This window comes from Microcaecilia unicolor, chromosome 3 (assembly GCF_901765095.1).
Source record: "Microcaecilia unicolor chromosome 3, aMicUni1.1, whole genome shotgun sequence".
NCBI classification, from domain to species: Eukaryota; Metazoa; Chordata; class Amphibia; order Gymnophiona; family Siphonopidae; genus Microcaecilia; species Microcaecilia unicolor.
Window position 1 is genome coordinate 46,046,226 of NC_044033.1, and position 24,824 is coordinate 46,071,049.

The 24,824-nt window shown below is 42.8% G+C and overlaps 1 protein-coding gene across 1 annotated transcript in view; it reads left to right on the forward strand.

The window, feature by feature from the left end:
- The window catches only part of DLK2 (delta like non-canonical Notch ligand 2), a gene marked incomplete at its 5' end in the record, with an annotated part of 41,244 nt that extends 17,356 nt beyond the window's left edge, over positions 1–23,888 (forward strand). Inside the window, 3 exons of the mRNA XM_030195871.1 lie at positions 2,242–2,372; positions 14,288–14,432; positions 22,094–23,888. Of these exons, the coding sequence (XP_030051731.1) occupies positions 2,242–2,372; positions 14,288–14,432; positions 22,094–22,853 (1,036 nt within the window). The remainder of the gene's footprint in view (positions 1–2,241; positions 2,373–14,287; positions 14,433–22,093) is intronic.
- Positions 23,889–24,824: the final 936 nt, after the last annotated feature.

Sequence of the window (24,824 nt, forward strand, 5' to 3'; positions counted from 1 at the left end):
GTGTATAATATTTCCCAAGTAATCCTTTGGTTACACACTCATGAGGCCAAAATTGGTCAAAATCTAATGTTTCCAGATCTGTTGGGTAATTGTTAAGAAGCATCTGAACATAATGAGCCAATTGCAAATACCTAAATTTGTCCCTTTCCTCCAATCTATATTTCCATTGTAACATCTCAAAGAGAACCACCCATCTTGAGATTGCTTCTAGCAATTGCTCCATTCTAACAATGCAAAAAGGCACAGCAAAGGAGACAAAAAGGATGATGACAAAAAACTCTAATGTACTCAAAGAGTTCACATCAAAAGTTTATTGCTAAAACCTGATATACAAGTCTGAGGAACCATTTTGCTTCCAGAAATTGCCACGTATATATATAAATTAAAGGGACTCCTGAGGCAGGACTGAGCGACCGAAACATGACTCGTGTCGTCCAGGTTTTAGCAAAAAACGTTTAATGTCAACTCTTTGAGTCAGAGTTTTTTGTCATCATCCTTTTCGTCTCCTTCGCTGTGCCTTTTTGCTTTGCTTGACCTGTGCGGAGGTTTTTTTTTTGTTCTTCTGTATTTGTTGCTCCATTCTAACAATCCCTTTTGTTTTCCAAATATGGAAACCCATACCTTCCAACCCCCACCCAGGAATTTTATAGTATCTGTGGTAATAACTAACTTTCGCAAATCGTTGAAAACCTATTTCTTCAACAAAGTCTACCACGAGAATCCATAACTAATCCACAATACATCACTACATCCTCTCATATTCTGATTGTCTTATCTCCATAATTGCTGATTAGATCAACTTGTTAGCCTCGATATCTTTGTAACACCAAGTGTATCTTTTGTACCCTGAAATGGTGATGCCATAACAGGTCTTTGTAAGCCACATTGAGCCTGCAAATAGGTGGGAAAATTGTGGGATACAAGTGCAATAAATAAATAAATAAATAAATAAATACGATGCATGTCTTATTAAGTTACAATATGTGTAGCAAGCTAGTCCAGGTGCACAATGAATGTATAGTCACTCTATGTGTTAAAGGCTTAGAAGAGCCAGGCTTTCCTGAAGCAGAGGAGCTACATATAACTCAAGACTACCTCTACTTCAAGAAGCAGGTGAAAGCCTGGTTCTTCTCCCAAGCCTTTAATACACTCATTCTGCACCTGGACTAGCTTGCTACACACACTGTAACTTAGATCAGTTCCTTATCTCTTGCTTAACTATACAATGAATTTGCCTTGAGTTTAGCTAACCATCAAATTATCCCATCTGACTCAGTACCACACATCTTGTTCCTATCATATATCTGCTCTTGGTCCCTCAGCTATATGGTAAGCTGTATTGTAGAAAATCTTTAGAGTCATATCTATGTTAGTTGAATGTTCTAATGCCTGCTTATTAGGTGTATCATTAGTATTATGCTAACATCGTATTGTATCTCTGGTATTTGAATTCCAGTGCTGTTAAATGTGTGTATTTTTGATGCTGCTTCCCGGTAGTTCTACTATTAGGTTTCAATTTACGGTTTTCAAGTTTACTCATTTATTGTATTTATGTTTATTCTTAGTTATTTTAAAATTGTTATTCTGTTAATAAAATTATAAGTTTTATGTTAAACTGTACCTGCTGTACACCGCCTGGGGTGAACCTCTTCATAAAGGCGGTTAACAAATCCCAATAAATAAATAAGTAAATAAATAAAAAGTGAGACGAGGAATAAAGTTAAGAGACAGCAGGCAGTTGTGCTCAAACTCCCACCAATGTACTGATCTCCTAAGTTACATTTAATTTTGCTGCTGTGTCCGCAGCAACTTAGCACAAGACCAAGTCTTTAAACCTGCTCTTCTGAGCTTCAGCTGGCTAGGTCAAATCCATGTCCTTAGCTTTGCTGGGACCCATGCTGTGAATGCCGAGTTCATACCCTTGGTAGTAACTGGAGACTGATATCCCCCTTCCACATAGAGTATGGTGAGACGTTGGTACCCCACTGATTGGCAGACACCTACGTAGAGAGCAATTAGTAGCCATCTGAATGACTGATGCCAGGAGAATAAGGGATTTGGAACCCCTCTGATTTGGCTACTCCCCCAAGTGTATGGGGAAACAGGACCCCACTGGTTGGATGGCCTCCAGGAAGATAGGAGAGTTAGGGTCAATATGATTGGGTGGGCCCCAGGAAGATATGGGAGTTGATACCACTGTGTAAACAAATAAATGTGTGATTATGCTGCATTTCCTTGCAGGTGTGACCCAGGTTGGGAAGGGCAATACTGTGAGAGCTGCGTCCGCATGCCTGGATGTGTGCACGGTTCATGCCATCAACCCTGGCAATGCATGTGTGATAATGGTTGGGCTGGAAAGTTCTGTGATAAAGGTAGGTATGGATATGTGCAACACTGTAAACAATTTTAGTAGGCCAGAGGCTCACTGATAGTGGTATGCACTGCTACATACGAGGGTCTGCTTTCAACTCCTGTATCCAACTTCGGCTCTTCAGGCCGGTCAGGACTGGTGACACAGCATGAACAGCTCCTAAGGGAGTCTCAGTCATTGTAAAAGAGAACCACTTAATGACCAGACTCAGGATACACAGGAACCAGTGTCCGGAGAGCCCTGTAGTCTGTAGCCCCTGGCTGAGGATTGGGCTAGATGGGAGAGAGCATTAAGGGGGCTAGGATCTCTCTCTCTCTCTCTGATGCTTTAATGAAAATTTAAAAAGCGGGAACAGTATCCAAGTTATGAACAGTTATTACAAGCAGCATGTGCTAAAATATATCAGACATAGGAGCACCTACCACTGTGAACCCTCCATAACATATGATTCACGTAGCATGGATCATTTGCCCAAAAGTCTAGTTAGCTGTTTCTTCTATTTCTAGTGAATTCTGCAAATTTACCTTCAACAAAGACTGCATATAAAAACTTATAAAACTTAATTGAAGGATCCTATTCCATGTGCTAGCATAACATTAAGCTCTCAGAGATCAATATTCAACCGCATTTATCCAGATAGCAGCATTTGCTACCTTGATAAATGTAGCTGAGAAAGGTTTTTAGCAGCATTATCCAGATAGTGCCATTGCTTATTTTTACAGACCGGTGGACAATCCAGGGGTGGAGACTAAAGTTATCTGAATAGCAGCAATTTTCAATGCTACTGCCTAGGTAACTACCCAGAGGAGTTAGAACGACAAAAAATCTGTGTGAAATGTATCCAGATAACAGCTGAAAATGCTGCTGCTAAATTGATATTAGGAGGTAGAAAATTTGATCACGCCATGCCGTATTTATGACAATTCCATTGGCTCCCAGGCCAGGCCAGGATTGCACATAGCATAGTAACATAGTAATATATATGACGGCAGATAAAGACCTGTGTGGTCCATCCAGTCTGCCCAACATGACAAACTCGTGGTATGTGATACTTCATATGTATATCTGTCTTGATCTTTCCTTGCCATTTTCAGGTAGAAGTCTGCCCAGCACTGTTCTTGTACTAAAATTTCTGAAGTTAACATCAAAGTCCCTTAACAGTTACACTCCAGCTCATCCGTATCTATTTGGTCACGATCAGTCTGCCCAGCACTGGCTTTGCTTCCCAATTACCGGTGTTGCTGCCCAATCTCCATTAAGATTCCATGGATTAATTCCTTCTAAATAGGATTCCTTTGTGCTTATCCCACACATTTTTTAATTCCTTTACTGTTTTCATCTCCACCACCTCCTGTGGGAGTGCATTTTAAGTATCTACCTCCCTCTCCATGAAAAAATACTTCCTGACATTATGCCTGAGTCTGTCCCCCGTCAACCTCAATTCATGTCCTCCAGTTCTACCGCCTTCTCATCTCTGGAAGAAATTTGTTTGCAGATTAATACCTTCCAAATATTTGAATGTTTCTATCATGTCACCCGTTTCTCCTTTCCTCCAGGGTATACATGTTCAGGTCGGCAAGTCTCTCTTTGTACGGTTTGCAACGCAAATCCCATACCATTTTTGAAGCTTTCCTTAGCACCCCCTCAAGTCTTTTTACATCCTTGACAAAATATGGCCTCCAAATGAACACAATACTCCAACTGGGGCCTCACCAACGACTTGTACAGGGGCATCAACACCTTCTTTCTTCTGCAGGTTATACCCCTTTCGATGCAGCCTAGCATCCTTCTGGCCACGGCCGCCACCTTGTCGTATTGTTTCTTCACCTTCAGATCCTCAGACATCATCGCCCCAAGGTCCCTCTCCTGAGTCGAGCTTACTAATCTCTCTCCTCCTATTCGGTAACTCTCTGTTGGGTTTCTGCACCCCAAGTGCATCACTCTGCACTCCTTGGCATTAAATTTTAACTAGTAAAAACAATTTAAAGGTACAAATATTTCTGTCTGTAGATACCTTCCCTTTGATGCACAATGCAAATAATATTAAATACTCCAATTATTAAATAAATTTTGAATTACTTTTAATCATTTTATGATGTTCAGAGTGATCAAATGCCTCACATCACCTGGTATGAATACCTAGTCTAGGCACTTAAATCATCACTGCACCCAGTCACCACTGCGTACCTCAAAACAAAGAAGCAGAAATCTTTCAGTGGGTGGAATGGAACAGAAAAGCAAAAAACAAAAAAGAATTTCAAAACAACGTCACTGCTGGAATAAATTCCACAACTTTTCAATGTACTTATCTTCCTATGTTGATGTCAAGATGACTATGCAGCATACAACATACTCCAATCAATGTTCCATAGGTGATGTTGAGATACTCGTGTGAATAGTGAACAAAACCTTTTTTGACTTCCAACCAGGATCCTGCTTCCTACACAGCTGTTTTGCTGTTATTCTGGAATCTTCAGGACAGCAGAAATTTGAAACAAAGGTTAATCACTTTCTCAGTTCGGCTTGCTGAGGACAGGAACCCATGACTCCTCTCCCAACCCTGACTCACCAGACACCTACGCTGTCTATTAAAATGTTCTATTACGTATTGTGTTGACATTGTAAGTAGTATACTATGGCGCTCATTTTCAAAAGAGAAAAACGTCCAAAAAGTGGCATAAACTTGCAATTGGATGTTTTCCTCACAAAAACGTTCAAATTGGCGTTTTTCTATGATGTCCGTCAGAAGTGTGTTCAAATCACAAGGGGGCATATCAGGGACATGTTAAGGGCAGGATGTGGGTGTTCCTAACACTTGGACATTTTTGAGCCATAACAGAACAAAATAAAAGTGTCCAGGACTAAAACGAAGACGTTTTGAGCTAGACCTGTTTTTATAATGAATAAGGCACAAAAGGGTGCCTTAAATGACTAGACGACCACTGGAGGGAATTAGGGCTGACCCCCCCCCCCAATACCCCCCGATGGCCACTGACCCCTTCCCACCCCCCACAAATGTGAATACAAATATGATTTAGCAGCCTCTTTAACAGCCTTAGATGTTAGAGCCAGGTCTATTAGAGCAGAATTCAGGTCCCTGGAGTAGTGTAGTGGTCAGTGCAGTGCACCATGCAGTGGGGGACTCTAGTCCCTATCTACCTGTCACATTTGTAGGGGAAACTGTGAGCCCTCCAAAACTCACCAGAAACCCACTGTACCCACATATAGGTGCCCCTTCACCTATAAGGGCTATTGTAGTGGCGTACAGTTGTGGTCAGTAGGCTTTGGGTGGGTTTTGGGGGGGGGTCAGCAGTTTTTGAAGGGAGGCTCAGCTGTTTTAGGGGGCTCAGCTGTTTTTGAAGTCTACTGCAGTGCCCCATTTATCTTCTGGGATGTCTGGGAGACCAGTCTACTAAAAATGCTGGCCCTCCTACATCCCAATGACTTGATTTTCTGCGTTTTTCACTTGGACGTTTTTGTTTTTTTTAAATGGACCAAAAAATAAAACACCCAAAGCACAAAATCTTGTTAGAAACTGTATTTTTGAAAACAAAAGATAGACGTTTTTTCTTTTTTGAAAATGAACTTCTTTCCTATTTAGATTTTGGACGTTTTTTGCACGTCTAAAGTCGGATTTAGACATATCAAAAATACCCCTCCATGCCATACTTTGTATTGTTATTTTAATATTTTTACTGCTGTAATTGTCTATTGCTTATGTTTGATTTATACTTACTGTATACTGCCTTGAGTGAATTATTTCATAAAAGCAGTAAATAAATTCTAATAAATAAAAATAAATAAAATGAAATGCTCACCTTTGTTTTTAAAATGTGTACCATAATATTCAACCAATATAGATATGATGCTAATGATTTTCTACAATACAGCTTACCATATAGCTTTGCTGCAAAAACTAGTTCAACAGTGCCTTTGTGATCATGGTTCACGATTCACTTTATTTGATATACCACCAATCAGTTATCTGCTTATTTATTTATTAGAATTTATTTACCGCCTATTTGAAAGAATTCACTCAAAGTGGTGTACAAATACACATCTAGGTGGTTTACAGGTTTAAACATCTCCGTTTTTTCACCCCCTTTCAAAGAATTATTTTATCTTTCCCTTATGCCACATCGGGAGGCCTAGGTGATGTCGCTCTTGGGCGCAGAGTGAAGAAGTTCAGTCCAGGGATGGAAGGGAGAGTGCCTACCTGTGTGTGTCATCTGCTTCAGTGTTGTGGTTTTCCTGCTGCTCTCTTTTCCTCGGACCATCTTTTTGGGAGCCTTCATGGTGTTACAGTGGCTGGTCAGGTCCGGGATAGAGCTAGCTCTGCCCCTCAAGTGATGTCGCTCTTGGGCATGAAGAGGCCCAGACCAGTGTTGAGAAATTGTTGCTGTCATCTTTGGATGTGATAAGGCAGGGAATTGATAAAGGTTTGACATACTGTTTTGTCTCCCTGGATGTGTCAGTACTTTCGACACAGTAGATGTGGATCTTCTATTAGGTTGAAGGAGATTGGGATTGTTAGGTCTGTTAGGTTGATCATGAGCCTTGGCTAAGTCCTAGGACAGACCTAGGCTGAGGCCTAGGGCAGGGGCCTAGGGCAGACCAAGCTCATGCTATACAGAGACAATGGGCTACGAAGCCCAGCACACTCAGGAAGACCAGCGAGCACCACAAGAAAGGGAAATAGACCACTCATACGGGCAGCAAGGCCGAACTGGAACCCAAACATGCAAAACGGAATGGGGAAAAGAACAGAAAGAAGTCCCAGAAGGGACTGGAACTCAGGCCATGCACACTGCACCACACACAGTCACCAATGAAAGGTCACCAGACCAAACACACAGATACAAACAACCAGAATAAGGGAACCCACACATAGAGGCAACCCATGCTGTGCCACACAGCTTAAATGAAGAAGCGGCCTACACAAGTTCCAAATGAGCTACAGCAAGTATAGGGAAAAAGGGAAACCACACAGAAAGACAGCAAGAGCTACACTGCTAGGTAAGGAGCAGTCCTCAGTAGAAGCAAATAGCAGGTAAAGGGTGAAGGCAGACTATATAGAGAGACTACACAAGCTACACAGCTCAGACGGGGAGCAGTGCTCACAGAACCAAGCAATATAGCAGGTAAAGGGTTAAGGCAGACTACACAAAGAGGCTGCTACAAGCTACACAGCTCAGATGGGGAGCAGTGCTCACAAAAACCATGCAACAGATACAGCAGGTAAAGGGTTAAGGCAGGCTTCATAGAGAGACTGCTACAAGCTACATAGCTCAGACCAGGAACAGGTAAAGGGTTAAGGCAAGCTTCACGGAGAGACTGCTACAAACTTCACAGCTCAGGCCAGGAACAGTCCTCAACAGATACAGCAGGAAAAAAGTTACCAGGGAAACCCAAACAAAGGAAGTAAGCTCCCACATACTCACACAGCACACACAGCAGGAAAGGGAAAGGCAAGGCACACAGGGAAGCAACGTACACAGAGAAGCTGAACACAGGTGAACAACAGCAAAGCAATCAGAGGGAGCAGACTCCTACAGACTCAAAGAACAAACACAGACAAAGAGAATAATGGCAACCATACAAAAGACAATTCACACTGTGCTACATGCACAGACTATGCAGAAGCAAGGTTTGCTCACAGCTGAAGGAGATAACGCTAGAGCGTCCTGTGCAGGCAGATGCAGGCTTAAATAGGGTCTGGCATCTGACGTCAACTACCTCAGACATCAGCCTAATCAGGAGCGAGACCCAGTCACTACCCTGTCTGTCTCAATAGCTAGGATCATAACAGGGATAGGTGGGAATCTGTGGAATTGGTTCTCTTCTTTCCTGAAAGGGAGGTATTTGCAGATACATAGTAAGGGACAGGCATCTCATGTATTACCAGTGTCTAGAGAAGTTCTGCAGGGGTCGGCTTCTCTCTGCTTTGTTGTTTAAAAACCCTACCCAGAGAACACATATACATATTAGAGATTTATAGGTTGAACATAAGATTTATACAGATGATGCTCAATTTTCTTTTCAGTACAGAGATCTGTCTGGGTTAAATGACAAGTTGAACCAGTGTATGGTGGCTGCATTCTAATAGACTTGTTTTAAATTTGAATAAATCTAAATTGATGTTTTTAGGGAAGGAAAAGGATTTGTTGCAATGCCAGTCGGTGAGGTTGAGTGAGATTGAATAAGAAGTGAGAGTATTGGGTGTGATTTTAGACTACCAATTATCTATGCAAGATTATAACAAAAGAATAGCCATACTGGGTCAGACCAATGATCCATCTAGCCTAGTCTCCTGTTTCCAACAGTGGACAAGCAAGGTCACAAGTATCTGGCAGAAATCCAAACAGTAGCAACATGCCATGCTACCAATTTTAGGGCAAGCAGTAGTTTCCCCATGTCTGCTCAATAGTAGACTATGGACTTTTCCTCCAGGAACTTGTCCAAACCTTGTTTAAACCCAGATACGGTAACCATGGTTACTACAGCCTCTGGCAAAGATTTCCAGAGCTTAACTATTCGTTGAGTAAAAGAATATTTCCTCCTATTTCTTTTAAAAGTATTTCCATCTGGTTCAATAACTAATTAACTCAACTTTGTCTAATACTTGCCAATGAATAAATTTCACTCTATGAATAAGCAAGTTAAACATCCTCTCATTTACTTAAATATTTTACTTGACATTAGTGTTTAGCTGGAGGATGTGTAGAGGATACTCTGAAAATATAATAAAATCAGCTTATACTTGAGCTAAATATAATCACAGAGAATTACTCTTAGAGCATAAAACAACCAATAAAGAAGAACTTAATTTAGAAACCTGTGTGGTCAAGTACACACATGGAATAACACAAGTTACTCAGATTTTAAAATGTCATTGGAGACTAATACAAATGCATCCAGTTTTCGGAGACCATCAACTAAGAATAGCATATGCCAGAGGTAAAAACCTCAGAGAAATTTTACAAGATCAATATTCTTCCAAAACTCAAGTTGATGCCAAAAGCCACAAGAAATGTGGATCTTGCATTTATTGTTCTTTTATGATGACTATAGATACTTTCATTAACCCAAATCATTCATAAATATGTTAAATAGCACTGGTCCCAGTACTGATCTCTGAGACACTTCACTATTCACTGTCCTTCATTTAACCCTATTCTCTGTTTTCTGTCTAATAACCAATTCCTAATGCACACCAGAACATTGCCTCCTATCTCATGACTTTCATTTTCTCAGGAGTCTCTCATGAAGAACTTTGTCAAAAGCTTTCTGAAAATCTAGATACACTACATCAACCGGCTTACCTTTATCCACATGGTTATTCAAGCCTCAAACAAATGAAGCAAATTGGTGAGGCAAAACTTCCCTTGGTTGAACCCATGCGGACTTTGTCTCATTAAACCATGTTTATGTGTTTCATAATTTTATTCCTCATAACAGTTTCCACTATTTTACCCGGCTCTGATATCAGGCTTACTGGTCTGTAATTTCCCAGATCAACCCTGGAAACTCTTTTTAAAAATCGGCATTACATTGGCCACACTCCAAACTTCAGATACTACAGACAATTTTAATGACAGGTTACATATTACTAACAGCAAATCAGCAATTTAATGCTTCAGTTCTTTGAGTACCCTTGGATGTATGCTATTCGGCCCAGGTGATTTACTATTCTTTAATTTGTCGATTTGGCTCAGTACATCTTCCTGGTTCACCAAGATTTCTTTCAGTTCCTCTACATCATCACCCTTGAACACAATTTCCGGTACAGGTAGATCTCTTATATCTTCTTCCATAAAGACCGAACAAAAGAATTCATTTAGTTTCTCTGCTATGGCCTTGTCCTCCCTGAGCACCCCATTTGCTCCTTCGTGATCTAACAGTCCTACAGATTTCCTCTCAGGCTTTCTGCTTCTGATGTACCTGAAAAAGTTGTTGGCAAGTTTCTCTTCATACTCTAGTTTAGCCTTCTTTATCAGTGCTTTGCATCTGACTTGCTAGTACTTATGTTGCTTCTTATTTTTTTTCATTTGGGTCCTTTTTCCATTCTTTGAAGGACATTCTTTTGGCCGCAATAGCCTCTTTCACTTCACCTTTTAACCATGTTGGCTGTCGTTTTCCCTTCTTTCTACCTTTGTAAATATGTGGAATGCATCTGGTCTGGCTTCCAAGGTCCATGCCTGATTTAGTGTCTTAACCTTTGCAGCTGATCCTTTTAGCTTCTTTTTAGCTATTTTCCTCATTTTATTATAGCCACCCTTTCGAAAATTAAATGCAGCTACAGTAGATTTCCTTTGTGACTTCATTCCAGATAGGTATTGTCTGTGATTCAATCTGCCTTTTTTTTAGCTTCATTTGTTTTCCAGGTTAAAACCAATGTTACCAAAGCATGACTTTAGGTTGGTGGTACAGAATATGGCGATCTCTCTGATTGATTTCTGCAAAGCACTATATCTGGGTATTGCTAAATCCAGGATACAGGCTTTGCAGACAATCCAGAATGCTGCAGCCTGTTGAGTGGAACATCTCAGTTTGAGCACGTTTCACCTGTGCTTTATTCATTGCATTGGTTACCTATTCAGTTTAGAGTACTGTTTAAGATTGCATATTTGATTCATCAGACATTGTATTCTGAACGTGTTTCATGGTATCTTAAATAAGTTATTTCTGTATATCAACCTTTAAGGGCCTTGCAGTCAGAGAATACAATGTTGGCGACTTCGGACTTGAGTTCTGTGAAACATGCTTGTACTCACAACATAGCTTTTTCTATTGGTGGTCCACAGGTTTGGAATGTTTTACCTGGGGTTTTAAGACTGTGTAGCAGTATAGTATCATTTTGTAAATTATTGAAGACAACTGTTTGTGAAAGCATGGGGCTGAAATTTCTGTTTTTGACTGATGTAAGATGAGTATTGTGTGTGTTTTTTTATTTTGATTCTCTTAGTTGTAGGTGGAATATACATGTTTAAATAAATAAATGATTTAATACTACATGGTAAGGAGAGGATCAAGGGTTAAAAAGGAGCAACTAGACAGATGGGACACCGGAGGAAGGAAGGCAGGGGGGGGGGGGGTGCAGAGAAAGGACCAAAATAATTAAAACACTATCAGGAAGTATACAGCACATACAGAATAAAACCCTTTAGTCAGGAAGAAATGCCTTAATAGGGAAGGGGGAATGGAACTTGATATACCACCTTTCTGTGGTTTACATAGTACATACAGGTACCTGGGGTAATGGAGGGTTAAATGACTTGCCCAGAGTCACAAGGAGCTGCAGTAGGAATTGAACCCAGTTCCCCAGGATCAAAGTCCGCTGCACTAACCACTTGGCTACTCCTCAGTTTTTGTATGACAATCTTGTGAGAGGGCTCAAGTCTTAATATTCAAAGGGATGGTGCAACTACTTTGAAGCAAGAGTTATAGTGTGTTTCTAATTTAACCACTACTCAATAGGAGGGGACCACAAGGAGATTTTGTTGTGCGTGGGATAGACCTATCTGCTGCTTTTGATACTGTTGATCACACCTTACTCCTTGATACATTATCCTCTCTTGGATTCCGGGGCCCTGTTCTTTCCTGGTTCTCTTCCTATCTCTCCCAACGTACTCTTAGCGTATACTCTGGTGGTTCCTCCTCCACATCTATCCCGCTAACAGTCGGTGTACCCCAAGGATCTGTCCTAGGACCTCTCCTCTTCTCCATCTATACCTCTTCCCTTGGTGCTCTGATCTCATCCCATGGCTTTCAATACCACCTTTACGCTGATGATACCCAGATCTACCTCTCCGCACCGGATATCTCAGCTGAAATCCAGACAAAAGTATCGGCCTGCCTGTCTGACATCGCTGCCTGGATGTCTCGCCACCACCTAAAACTAAACATGACCAAAACCGAGCTTCTCCTCTTTCCCCCTAAACCTGCCTCTCCTCTCCCCCCGTTCTCTATTTCGGTAGATAACACTCTCATCCTCCCTGTCCCGTCTGCGCGCAACCTTGGAGTCATCTTTGACTCCGCTCTCTCCTTCTCTGCTCATATTCAGCAGATTGCCAAAACCTGTCGTTTCTTTCTCTATAATATTAACAAAATTCGCCCTTTCCTCTCCGAGGACGCTACCAAAACCCTTACCCACACCCAGGGGTGTGCTGGTAAATTGTTAACAGGGGGCTCTCTCTCGCCAGCAAAGTAAAAGAGAATTCAGGAGGGGCCCAAGCCCACATTTTGGGATCCATTTGTTAAAGTAGCCATGGAGAACCGGCTCCCAAAATTCTTAAAAACTTAACAAACGGCTCTCGAGAGCCTGTGAGAGCCTGCTCCAGCACACCACCCTTATCACCTCTCGCCTAGACTACTGCAATTTGCTTCTCGCTGGTCTCCTGCTCAGCCATCTATCTCCTCTTCAATCTGTCCAAAACTCTGCTACGCGTCTTATATTCCGCCAGAGTCGCTATACTCACGTTAGCCCTCTCCTCAAGTCGCTTCACTGGCTCCCTATCCTCTTCCGCATATGGTTCAAACTTCTGCTTTTGACCTACAAGTGCATCCACTCCGCAGCTCCTCAGTACCTTTCCGCTCTCATCTCTCCCTACACTCCTCCCCGTGAACTCCGTTCGCTGGGTAAATGTCCCCTGTCATCCCCCTTCTCCCCCACTGCTAACTCCCGGCTCCGTTCCTTCTATCTCGCTGCTCCCTATGCCTGGAATAGACTCCCTGAGCCAGTACGTCAGGCTCTGTCTCTGGCTGTCTTCAAGTCTAGGCTTAAAGCCCACCTCTTTGCTACTGCTTTCGACTCCTAACCATGACTCTCTTACTCAACACCCTCACTTATCACCCCTACCATTGCAATTTCCCCACCCCTAGCTGTCTGTTTGTCTGTCCAATTTAGATTGTAAGCTCTGTTGAGCAGGGACTGTCTTTTCATGTTAATTTGTACAGCGCTGTGTACGTCTAGTAGCGCTATAGAAATGTTTAATAGTAGTAGCTATGGTGAAACTATGAATTTGACCCCCCAAAATATGTAAGTATAAGCCAAGGGTTGTTACTTTATAACGCTCTATTTTCTCATTTTGCATTAGGCAATATTACCTTGCTACATGGCTAGAGTACTACAGTGTTCCCCTTTCTTTGCACAGAACATTGAGAGTTTAATGCTGTGCTTGGCCCTTCAATGAAGTTTTATACCTTTTAAATATTCTATTTTTTTGAAGGTAATTTTGTACAATGTATTAAAAATAAAGCAAAAAAGTTAAACTTCTGGGCACGTGATTGGCACTACATGATAGCTCATGTTTTGGAAGGATCACAGTGATTTGATATATTTTAGGACATGCTGCTTGATATAACTGTAATTTGCATGTTTCCTCATTGTTGAATTCAGAGTAAAATATGCTCCCAGCATGTGTGCACCCCCTTCCCTCCTATAACCATTTTATGTTTAGCACAGCCAGAGGAGCTCAAGGGTGAGCTACATATTCAGGGACAAGTTATTTCCTTGCCCAAATGGGCTTATGATCTAAGTTACACCTCAAGCAATGGAGGGTAGAGGGATTTGCCTAGGACCACTTGGTGCTGGTGGAAGAAGTGGGATTTGAACCTGCTTCTCAGATTGAGCAACTCCGCCATTTAGCCCTCTCCAAGATAACCCATGTTGTCTTCTCACATCCTCTGCATGTCTATAACTTTGTTATCTTTTTCATAAAGTGCTGCTGGTCCCCCTTTCCTTCCAACTCCATTCAGACATTTATCCTAATCATGGGATTCACTGAATCATATCTCTGTTACAGCAACAATATCCAAACCGGCTCTGCCAATGTAGCCTCCAAGACTTTATTACCCAGAATACAAGTGTTTGTACTTCTACCCTTACTGACTGTTCACCTCCTTCTCTGCCCTCAGATATTCATATTTGTGAGCACAGTAACCCTTGCCAAAATGCAGCGACATGTATTGATGACCAGGACGGAGAATACACCTGCCTGTGTCCAGAGGGCTTTTACGGCAGGGACTGCGAGATGAAGTTAGGAGTATGTGAGACAGCAGGGTAAGATGGGATTCTTTCTTTTCTGGCCTTTAGTCACATATATCTATTCTCTAGGTGTCAGATTGACTAACATCTATTTCTGAGAGCCCTGTCCTTCCAGAGATAATTGATTTTGCCTTAGGGTAGGGGTGGGGAAGATATGGGGTTTCTGGGATGACATGCTTCATTTACATTTTTCCTATTGGAAGGAAAAGAGGAAGGGAAACTTATACCTCACTCACATCTCACCAATGTGAGACCCTTTTATTTCGCAGGGGGAGTGTGCTCTGTGGAGACTGTTCCTGGGTGTAGGACTCTTTCTTCCTGGAGAAGGATTTCTTGGGAGACTCGTATCTCAATTACATCCCCTGCTGTGGTGGCGTAGCCACAGGTGGGCCAGGGCCCACCCACTTAGAGCTCAGGCCCATCCAACAGTAGCACACATTTAGCGGTAGTTGGTGGGGATCTCAAGCTCTGCCAGCTGAAGTCTTGCCCCTGATGGTAACGAAAATGCTACTCTCCATGATACCGGCACCTATGCATGCTCAGTTTTCAGCGCACGTCTGCTGCAGACTGCCAAGGTGGAAAGAAGCATTTTCCTGCCAGCTGAGATATATTTTTGGTGGTGGTTGGGGGTGGGGGGGGAGGGAGCGAACACTTGGTGCCCACCCACTTCTTGCCTAGGCCCACCCAAAATCTGTTGTCTAGCTACGCCCCTGCGTGGTACTCTCTTCATGCTGGGGAGGCAGTTTATGGTAAACTCATGGTTTTATTCATAGTCCACCTTCTGTTGTATTTTCTGTTTGCATGGAGGAGGAAGTGTGAGAGCCTTATGTGTTCTCATAGCCAGTGGCTTAGCAAGGGTGGGCGGGAGGGGCGGTCTGCCCCGGGTGTCAGCTCGGGGGGTGCTCCCTGCCAGCTTCCCCCCTCGGCGCATCGACACCCCTCCCCCAGTGCCCACCCTCCTCTGTCCAACCAGCTCCCCCTACCTTTAAAAAAATATCGGAATCCGAAGCGAGGCGCAGCGCCTCGCGCCTGCACATAAAAGAAATGTGCAGCGTCTCATCGGGCCTTCTCTCGCTCTGTCTGTCCCACCCTTGCGGAAATAGGAAGTTGCGTCAGCGGAGGGCGGGACAGACAGAGCAAGGGAAGGTCTGAAGAGACGGTGCACATTTCTTTTACATGCAGGCATGAGGCGCTGCGCCTTGCTTCGGATTCCGATATTTTTTTAAAGGTAGGGAGCTGGTTGGACGGAAGAGGGTGGGCCCTGGGACGGGGGGGGGGGGGTATGTCATCGTGCTGCACCCGGGGGGGGGGGGGGGTGCAACGGCGAACCGCCCCGCCCCCGGTGGCAGGCCCCCTCGCTACGCCACTGCTCATAGCTCTGGTGTGGTATCCTTTTCCTGCTTAAGGGTTTCTAGGGAAGTCTGTACCTCGTGTACAGTGATGTGAAAAAAGTTCCCCCTCCTCCTGATTTCCCCTGCTATTGCATATATGTCACACTAAATGGTTTCTGATCTTTAAACAAAATGTAGTATTAGACAAACAAGAACCTGAGAAAACACATAACACAGTTTAAAATTACTTCATTTAAGGAACAAAATTACTCACACCCATGTGAAAAAGTAACTGCCACTTAAACTTAATAACTGGTTGTACAACCTTTAGCAGCACTAATTGCAACCAAACACTTCCGTTAATTTGACATCAGTCTTTCACGTTGCTGTAGAGGAATCTTAGCTCACTCATTTTTGCAGAACTGCTTTAATTCAGGCGCATTTGTAGGTTTTTGTGTACAAACAGCTTGTTTTAGGTCCTGCTTCAGAAATGTTGTTCCTCCTCAGCTATCAGCTATAGACTTGCTAGTGTGGTTTGGGTTACGCATAAAGACAACTATCCAATTGTGCTTCAGCTCAGTGACAAATGACTGGACATACTCCTTATAATATCAAACCAGTCTCTATCTTTAAATCAACGAGGGCTTTCAAAATAGATAAAAACAAGTCCAGCACATTTATTAAAAACTTGTACAAAACTTCTCATTTATTCCTCATTCGATTCACAAAGCCTGAAAGTATAAATTGCTTTGCGAATCGAATGAGGAATAAATGAGAAGTTTTGTATAAGTTTTCAATAACGATTTAAATGAAGGGACAGTCTCCCTGTGACATGTGTTGAAGATACAGAGCGCTGGACCAGGGGCATAGCCAGACTTCGGCGGGAGGAGGGTCCAGAGCCCGAGGGGAGGGGGCACATTTTACCCCCCCCCCCCAAGCGCCGCCGACCCCTCCCACCATTGCCAAACCCCCCCGCCACCAACTTTGATCCCCCCCCGCTGCCAACCCACCGTCGCCTACCTTTGCTGGCGGGGGACCCCTACCCCCACCAGCCGAACCGAGGTCCTCTTCTTCCCAATCCCGCGCAAGGCTTCGTTCTAGTCTGACGTCATGCATGTACATTGTGCAGGACGTCAGACTCACAGAAACAGCTTCATTCTGTTTCTGTGAGTCTGACGTCAGACTAGAACAAAGCCTTGAGCGGGATTGGGAAGAAGAGGACCTCAGCTCGGTTGGCGGGGGTTGGGGTCCCCCGCCAGCAAAGGTAGGCAACGGCAGGTCAGCGGCAGGGGGGTCCAGGCCCCCATGGCCCCATACTGGCTACGCCACTGCGCTGGACATACTCCTTAAACATTGTGGTGGTAGTGTGATGGTATGGGATGCTTTGCTGCCTCAGGACCTGCAAAACCTGCCAAAGGAATCATAAATTCTGCATTGTTCTAGAAAATACTTGACTGTTGGTATGATGTTCTTACTGTGGAATGCGGTATTTGCTTTGCACCAAACATAATGGGACCTGTGTTGTCCAAACAGTTCCATTTTTACTCTGTGCATAGAACATTAGCCCAAAAGGCTTAGGGATCATCCAGGTGTGTTTCTACAAACGTGAGACTAGTACTGATGTTATTCTTGGACAGCAGTGGTTTCCACATTGCTACTCTTCCATGGATCCCATTTTTGCCCAGTCTTTTTCTTGTGGAGTCATGACATGGACCTTTGCCGAAGCCTGCAGTTACTTGGATGTTTTCTGGGAAGTTTTGTGACTTTGGTTTTTCTTTTTTTTTTTTTTAATTTAATATTTATTCATTTATCCATTTTATTACAAGAAACATCTTGCTTAAGAAAGTATACAAAGATAAGGCAGTTACATAACTGTTAAGGAATATTAAGAAAATATATAAAGAAAAAACAATATACATTTTCAAGGTAACCCATACTCAAGTCCATAAATTTGAAATCCAAGATCAGGATATCTAAGGGAGTATAACAAAAGGAAATATATAACGGATGGTGCAAACCTTGCTAAGTGGAGTTATCTTATAATTTAATGCTTATCCACTTTTACCGAGGCAATAAGTGCCGATACGTGAGCTGGTTCTGTGAAAACGTATTTCTTCTCCCTAAGCCTTATTATGCACTTGCAGGGGTACCTTAAAAAAAAGGTTCCCCCCAAGTGCAAAACCTCAGGCCTAAGGAGCAAGAATTGTTTCCTCCGTCTTCTAGTCTCTTTGGAGACATCGGGAAATAATAATATTTTAAAGCCCAAAAAAGGCTTCTCTTTATTTCGGAAAAATAAACGAAAGATCCAATTCTTGTCTGGTAATAATGCAACCGTCGCCACTAACGTGGCGGCAGTTGCTAATTCAGAGTCAGAAGTCTGAAGCAAAAGAGAGACATCGATCGGATTATCAAGTTGGTTCAAATTTTTCCCAGGAATATAGTATGCCATAGTCAGTGGTGGTAGATTCGACTCAGGTATCATCAAAATTTCACGCATATAGCGTTTCAGCATCTCAAGAGGAGCAACATTCTGTAGTCTAGGAAAGATAACAAATCTCAGGTTGTAACTTTTAGTATAATTGTCAAAAATTTCAGTTTTCAGTCTGAGGTTTGTCAAATCTTTCGTCATAGTAGGTTGTATTGTTTCAATCTTCACAATTCTTTGATCCATTTTATCCACTTTATCATTTAACTCTTTAAGCTGCTCATCTTTTTTTTGTAAATCAATTTCCAAGGATTTTACTTTTGGCATTACTTCATTAATCTGTTTTAAGAAGGTTTGTCCCAAATTAGAAACTAAGTCCCATAATGCATCTAATGTCACTTCTTTCGGTTTAGTTACTAGCTCTTTAGGTAATTCAAACCTTTCAGAAAACCGCTCACGAGTCTCACCCAGTTCCTCAGGTCCTCCTCCCTCGATCCGCGGCGATTCCATGGGCAAACTGCCCTCCGTTCCAACCTGAGATGTAAATGAAGCTTCCAATCGGCGTTCCTCTGGGCCCCTACCATCTTCCGGAGTGGACCCCGTCGATTCAATAAGGAAAGAACTTGCGCCGATCGGCTGGGGAGGAGGGGTGGGCGCAGCGGGGCTCAAGGTGACTTCATAGCCAGGAGAAGCCGAAATCTCCAAATTGCCGGCGTTCCCTACTGGCTGCATTCCGCCGTCTGAAGTAGCTCCCTGTGGCCTCACAAAACGATCCATCGGACCAGGTAAGGAGGGAGGTAGCGGGGAAGCTCTGCTCGTTGTTCTCCCTCTTCGTTTAGGCATTTTGGTAGAGCACGAAAAACGAGGCTCACAGCAACTTAGCTAGGTGCAACCATCTTGGATCTGACTTTGGTTTTTCAGTGTGGTTCACAGGATACAAATCAGGGCAATCACAATTAAACAAAAAAAAATTGTGGAGGAAAAAAGATCTCAGCCAAAGTGCTCACCCACTTCTATCAGCAGGATGAGCTTACTTTATTCACTGGTCAAAAGAAACTCCACATGTAGAAGTATCAAAGTAAGCCCATCCCATTGATAGAAGTGGGTGGGTGAGCACTTTGTTTGACTGAGGTCTTTTTGTCTCCACAGTTTTTGTTTAGTTGTGATTGTACCCTGTGAACCCCACAGAAAATACAAATCAGGGCAGATTCTTTTTGAGATGTTCCTGATTTTGACTGCTCTGCCTCTTTTAAAAAAAAAAAAAATTTTTTTTAATGAGGGTTTGTGACTTCCCAGATGAATTGTCACTGGGCCCATAGAGTAATTTTGGCAGGTCGGCCACTGTTCCATTTCTTCTCCATTCAGAGATAATGACTCAAAATGATTGAATAGAGTTCCAGAGCCTTAGAAATGGCTTTCTAAACCTTTCCAGATGGACATTTTTGAACAACTTTTTTTTCTCAGAGATTTCCTTTGATTGCGGCATAACATTCTTATAGAAACTTTGTGGTGACTACCTCAATCTCATAGTAAGTTACATTCAATATATAGTGAAGTTTAGATTCAACAGGGCTTGCTGCAATCAAGCCTAGCTGTGCTCTATCAGCTGAATCTAATTATCAATTAAATTTGGTCAATTGGTTACATAAGAACATAAAAATAGCCATACTGGGTCAGACCAATGGTCCATCTAGCCCAGTTTCCTGTTTCCAACAGTTGCCAATCCAGGTCACAAGTACATGGCAGAAATCCAAATAGCAACAACATTATATGCTACCAATCCCAGGGCAAACAGTGGCTTCCCCCATGTCTATTTCAATAGCAGACTATGGACATTTCCTCCAGGAAGTTGTCTGTTATGGCTTCTAAAGATGTTTCAAGAATTTGAGTTAGATTCAATTCTGGACCTTCCACAGCAACAGTTTTAGCTCCAGTAACATAATACGCCTTTATAATTGGAGGTAGTACATCTTTTGGAATTCCCAAAACTTCATTAAAATACTTCTTTAGCATTTCCACAGGAGGTATCAGAGGAGTCTTGGGAAAATTTAAGAATCTTAAATTATTACGGCGTAATTGGTTCTCAAAGAATTCCATCTTCCTTAATGCCATTTCTTTTTCAGATACTACGTTATCCACAACAGTTTGAAGTTTTTCAATTTCTAGTGAATTTAACTCGCATTTATCCTCCTGGGCCTTAACCTTCGAGTCCAAAGTCTGATATTGTAGTTTTAAATCTTTCACGTCAGAATTAAAAGAGTTAGAGATTTGAAGAAGGGATGAGTTAAGCAGCTGAATCGCATCCCATAGGACCTCTAAGGTAACTACTGCTGGTCGCACACTAATACCAGGACAAACAGGTGGAACTGCCTGGATAGGGGAGGGCGAGGAATCCAAACCTCCCGCCCTCCGTGCTGTTACCGTTCATTCCGGTGTTGAGTGACCATGCGGGCCGCCATTAGCCTCCAGAACTTCCATCTGAGGCTCTCCGATTGGTCCCGACTTTCCACCCGGCCTCGGTGGGGCAGACTGAGAAGGCGGGCTCAGAGATACCGCCGCCACGCCAAGATCCCCGCGCTGTTCAGGGGATCCAACTAAGGTAGGGCATTGAATTCCGGGCATCTGTAGCCCGAATGCTTCCAGGGTCAGCTGACGCAGCGTCAAGGCTCCAGCAGGGCTCGGGACGGCTTTAGCCCCTGGTTTCCCCTTTCTTTTCACCATAATAATGGTGAAAGAAACAACCACGCTGCGGAAAACGGCCTGGTTATCGGGAACTTCAGAAAACCCTCCCTCTCACGGACGCCATCAGAGAAAGAGGAGAGCGTTCCTGGGGCTGAGGCCTTGGATACTATCACTAGGAGGTACTTTTAAACTTAAATTTGCTTGTAGATGCCTTATTTCCTTGAATATGGTGCACTATGTATTCTTTGAACCTGAAAAATTGAAGCAGTTTATACTTGTAAAAGAAGGGGGGAGAGAGGCAGTTGTGGAAGTGCCTGTAGGTAGCTAAAACCGCTGGTGGGGTTTGAATTCCACCCTCTCAATGTAGAGTGTTTTGTTCACAGTATTTCCTTATTTCATTGCTTTGTATCTTGATCAATCTTATTCTGGACTAAGTAAATAATGTTTATTTCTTAAATCCTTATATTTAAAGGACGAATTATCTTTACTTTTTACTATTTCTTGATTTTCTTGCATTTGCTTTATTGTGAATGTATTGTTGAAATTTATAAAAAAAAAACGCTAAGTGGGAAGCTACTTGGACACCTTTCCTAACTGTTCTTGCTAAATGTAACCAGCGGGATAGGTGACTAGGTGGGAGGGAGGGAGGGTGGGCAGGGGAGGGAGGTAGTGCACGTGGGGGGGGGGGGGGGGAAGGGGGCGGGGCTGTTTTTTTCTCTTTTCTCGTTTGGTTGGAGAACTCTCTTTTCTATGAACTTAGAAGTAAATGTAGGATTGTTAAGGATTTCCTATGCTGCTTTCACTTAATTGTTGTCAGTTGAATTTAATAGCTTGAGGGCATACGAAGCACGATGCAAGACTCTGTATTATGCCCCTCGGATTGTGCGGTTATCCTTTGTGACTGTATTATTTATTGTTCAATAAAGACTTCTTTAAATTAAAAAAAAAACATATATATTTACTCAGGTTCTCTTTGTCTAATATTACAATTTCTTTAAAGAACAGAACTATACAGTGTGACATATATGCAATAATAGGAGAAATCAGGAATGGGGAACTTTTTCACATCACTATATTCCCACAGTGTGTACTATCTTCCTTCTCTGTCCCAGTGACTGAGAGCATGAACTCTATATGTCACTGGGAAGTGGGAATCCTTGTAAACAGAGTCTGGTAGAAGATTCAGGGCACAAGTCTTTGGGTGTAGATCATCCACTCACAATCATTCTTTTCCTCAGATCCCTCTGCAAGAATGGTGGAATATGCCAGGATGACCATGGTTATGCTACTGACTACACATGCAAGTGCCTGGCTGGTTTTGTGGGAGACCGCTGTGAGATTGATGTGGATGACTGCCTGATGAGGCCCTGCGCTAATGGTGCCACCTGTCACGATGGCATTAATCGCTTCTCCTGTGAGTGCCCTGTGGGTTTCAAAGGGCGCTTCTGCACTATCAACATGGATGACTGTTTGAGCAACCCTTGTAAGAACAGCGGCAAGTGCTATGATCGGACAAATGACTTTGAATGCCTTTGTGCCAATGGCTTCACTGGTAAAACCTGTGAGACACTCATTCCAAAGCCAACATTTGTCACATTAAACAAGCCACTTGCCAGGTTTCACAAAGACTTCACTGAGGGAAGAAGAGCCACCCAAACTCAGCCAATCAGAACTGCAGATGCTGAGAGCTGGGTCTCTTACTCCAGCAAGCTACCCAGCAGTGGACTGCTGAAAATTTCAGTGAAGGAGGTGGTGACACAGAAAGAGGCAGGACTAACTGAAGCCCAGCTGGTGACAGTGGTTATTTTAGGGGTGCTCACTACCATGCTAGTCCTAGTGACAGTAACACTGGTGTTGAGGAACAGATGTAGAGGGCACCATAGACTGGCAAGGGTTCGAAGTTTCTCAAGCACCAGGAGGAAAGGCAAAGCCAAGGAGTGTGAAGTCCACATATTAAGTACTGCTGAGACAGAACTTAGAAAGACCACAGAGGTCTGAGATTGCCATTACTGGTTATTGAGCCTGAAAAAGTATTTAGGAGTCATGCTGGTGGATCCAAGGAAGTCTCTGAATGACTATGGTATATGGAAGAATCTATATCTAATACAGAACCCCAAGTGGTATTGAACCAGCTTTTGTCAGGAGTTTTCCCCAAAATGCCAGAACTATTAATTGTCTTGGTAGATGTGAAGTGACGCAAATGTGGCAAGTGCTGAGGGACTCTACATGGCTTGGGAAGATGGAAAATATCAGTGACTTGGTCACTTGGGATTCTATGATGTTGCCTGATGCCAGGTTGCTAAACCGTCTTCTCTTTCCCCCATGCGCTATTTAGGACTCTTCACTTTAGTACCAGAACAAAATCAGTTTTCCATAAAACACTTTGGTGAATTCTGCTGTTACGCTTAGGCCTTAAAATGAGAAGGCATTAAGAAGTGAAAAACATCTAACCTGTGGACACATTAATTTGAATGGGAACAGTTTAGCATTCTCCCAGATATGGGGGTAGGGGAGTGGAAGGAGGTGGCTCCATGGTCTCGCTTCATTCTGGGTTCTCATGATTAACTGAGAAATCCAGTCCTACCCCAGCAAGTCTCCAAGTATCCTGAAACCTGACAATCTGCCTTTTTTGTTGTTGTTGTTAACTTTCACAATGTCTGATTGTTGGTTGGAATGACAGACCAACTTGCTATAAGTTACTTGGCCAGACTCCTGCAAGTTAGGGTCTTTTTCCCTCCCTAAGTCATTGTGTGTGAAAGTCCTGGGACTGTGACCTCCCAGCACTTGCACATTAATTCTATAAATCTGCCAATGAGATGCTTCAGGCCAACTCATAGGAAGAAGCCTGCCAGCTTCATGCATGTATTAGCAGTCTCTGTCTTGTCTGTAGGACACTGCATACCAGACTGTATCAGCCCAGGGTATCGGGCACAGGCTGAGACCCCAATACCATAAGTGGAATGTGGCAAACAACCAATACTGTTTTCATGTGTTCATGTTCTCTGACCATAATCAGAATTTTTTTTTTTTAGAATTTACTACACTTATCACTGTTGTTCTTTTTTTTAAATAAAGGAAAATCTTGAAAATCATGGTCTCAGCTTAAGCAGGAGACAAGGAGCACAGATTTCTCACTGCTGGGAAAAAGAACAATGCTTGTGGATTTATACTGTTGGTCCAAAGAGTTGGGGCACCTGCTCAGGGTCTTCTATTCCATTATCCCTTCCTCTGCACCACACTGGAGACAGAAATCACATACACACACAAAAACTGTCCTATCACAGAATAAGCACAGGCAGAAGCATTGCAAGCTTCCCAAATCTCCTATCATAGGCTATACAGTAGGGACACTGATAGCACAATCCCATCCTAGAACAGGTATAACATGGGCAGAGCAATACAAGCTTCACATAAATGTACAAACTGCCCCACCACAGAACACATACACACTAATAGTTACCTTGCCAATCACTGTAAAACACAGCATCATACAACCTGGTAAATGTAATTGAATCAAAGTAATCTCTAACGCCTGTTAAATATAAGCCATATTGAACCAAAACTCATTTTTAGATAACTGTGGGATACAAGTATGAATAAATAAAATATAAAAATAAACACATACAGCACACGCAGCAACAGTGCAAGATAAACACACACACTACTTCATCACAGAGTAAGGTACAACATGGTCAGAGAAGTATAAGCTTCACAGACATACATACACACACTACCCAGCAGTACATGAGCAAGGCAGTACAAACTTCCCTCACACAAACATGCAGGTTGGAGCAAGGGTTCCCACATTTCAGCTCCAAGCCCCTGCTTCAGACCTGTCTTGGTAGGAGACTGGGTTGGTTTGGGTTGGCCTTCTTTTGTAAGGTGTTGCAGCCCACATATGGTCATTACCTGGTGTCTGTCTGTGTTTATTCTGAATTTTAAAATGTTTTTCTTTCTAATATCACCACC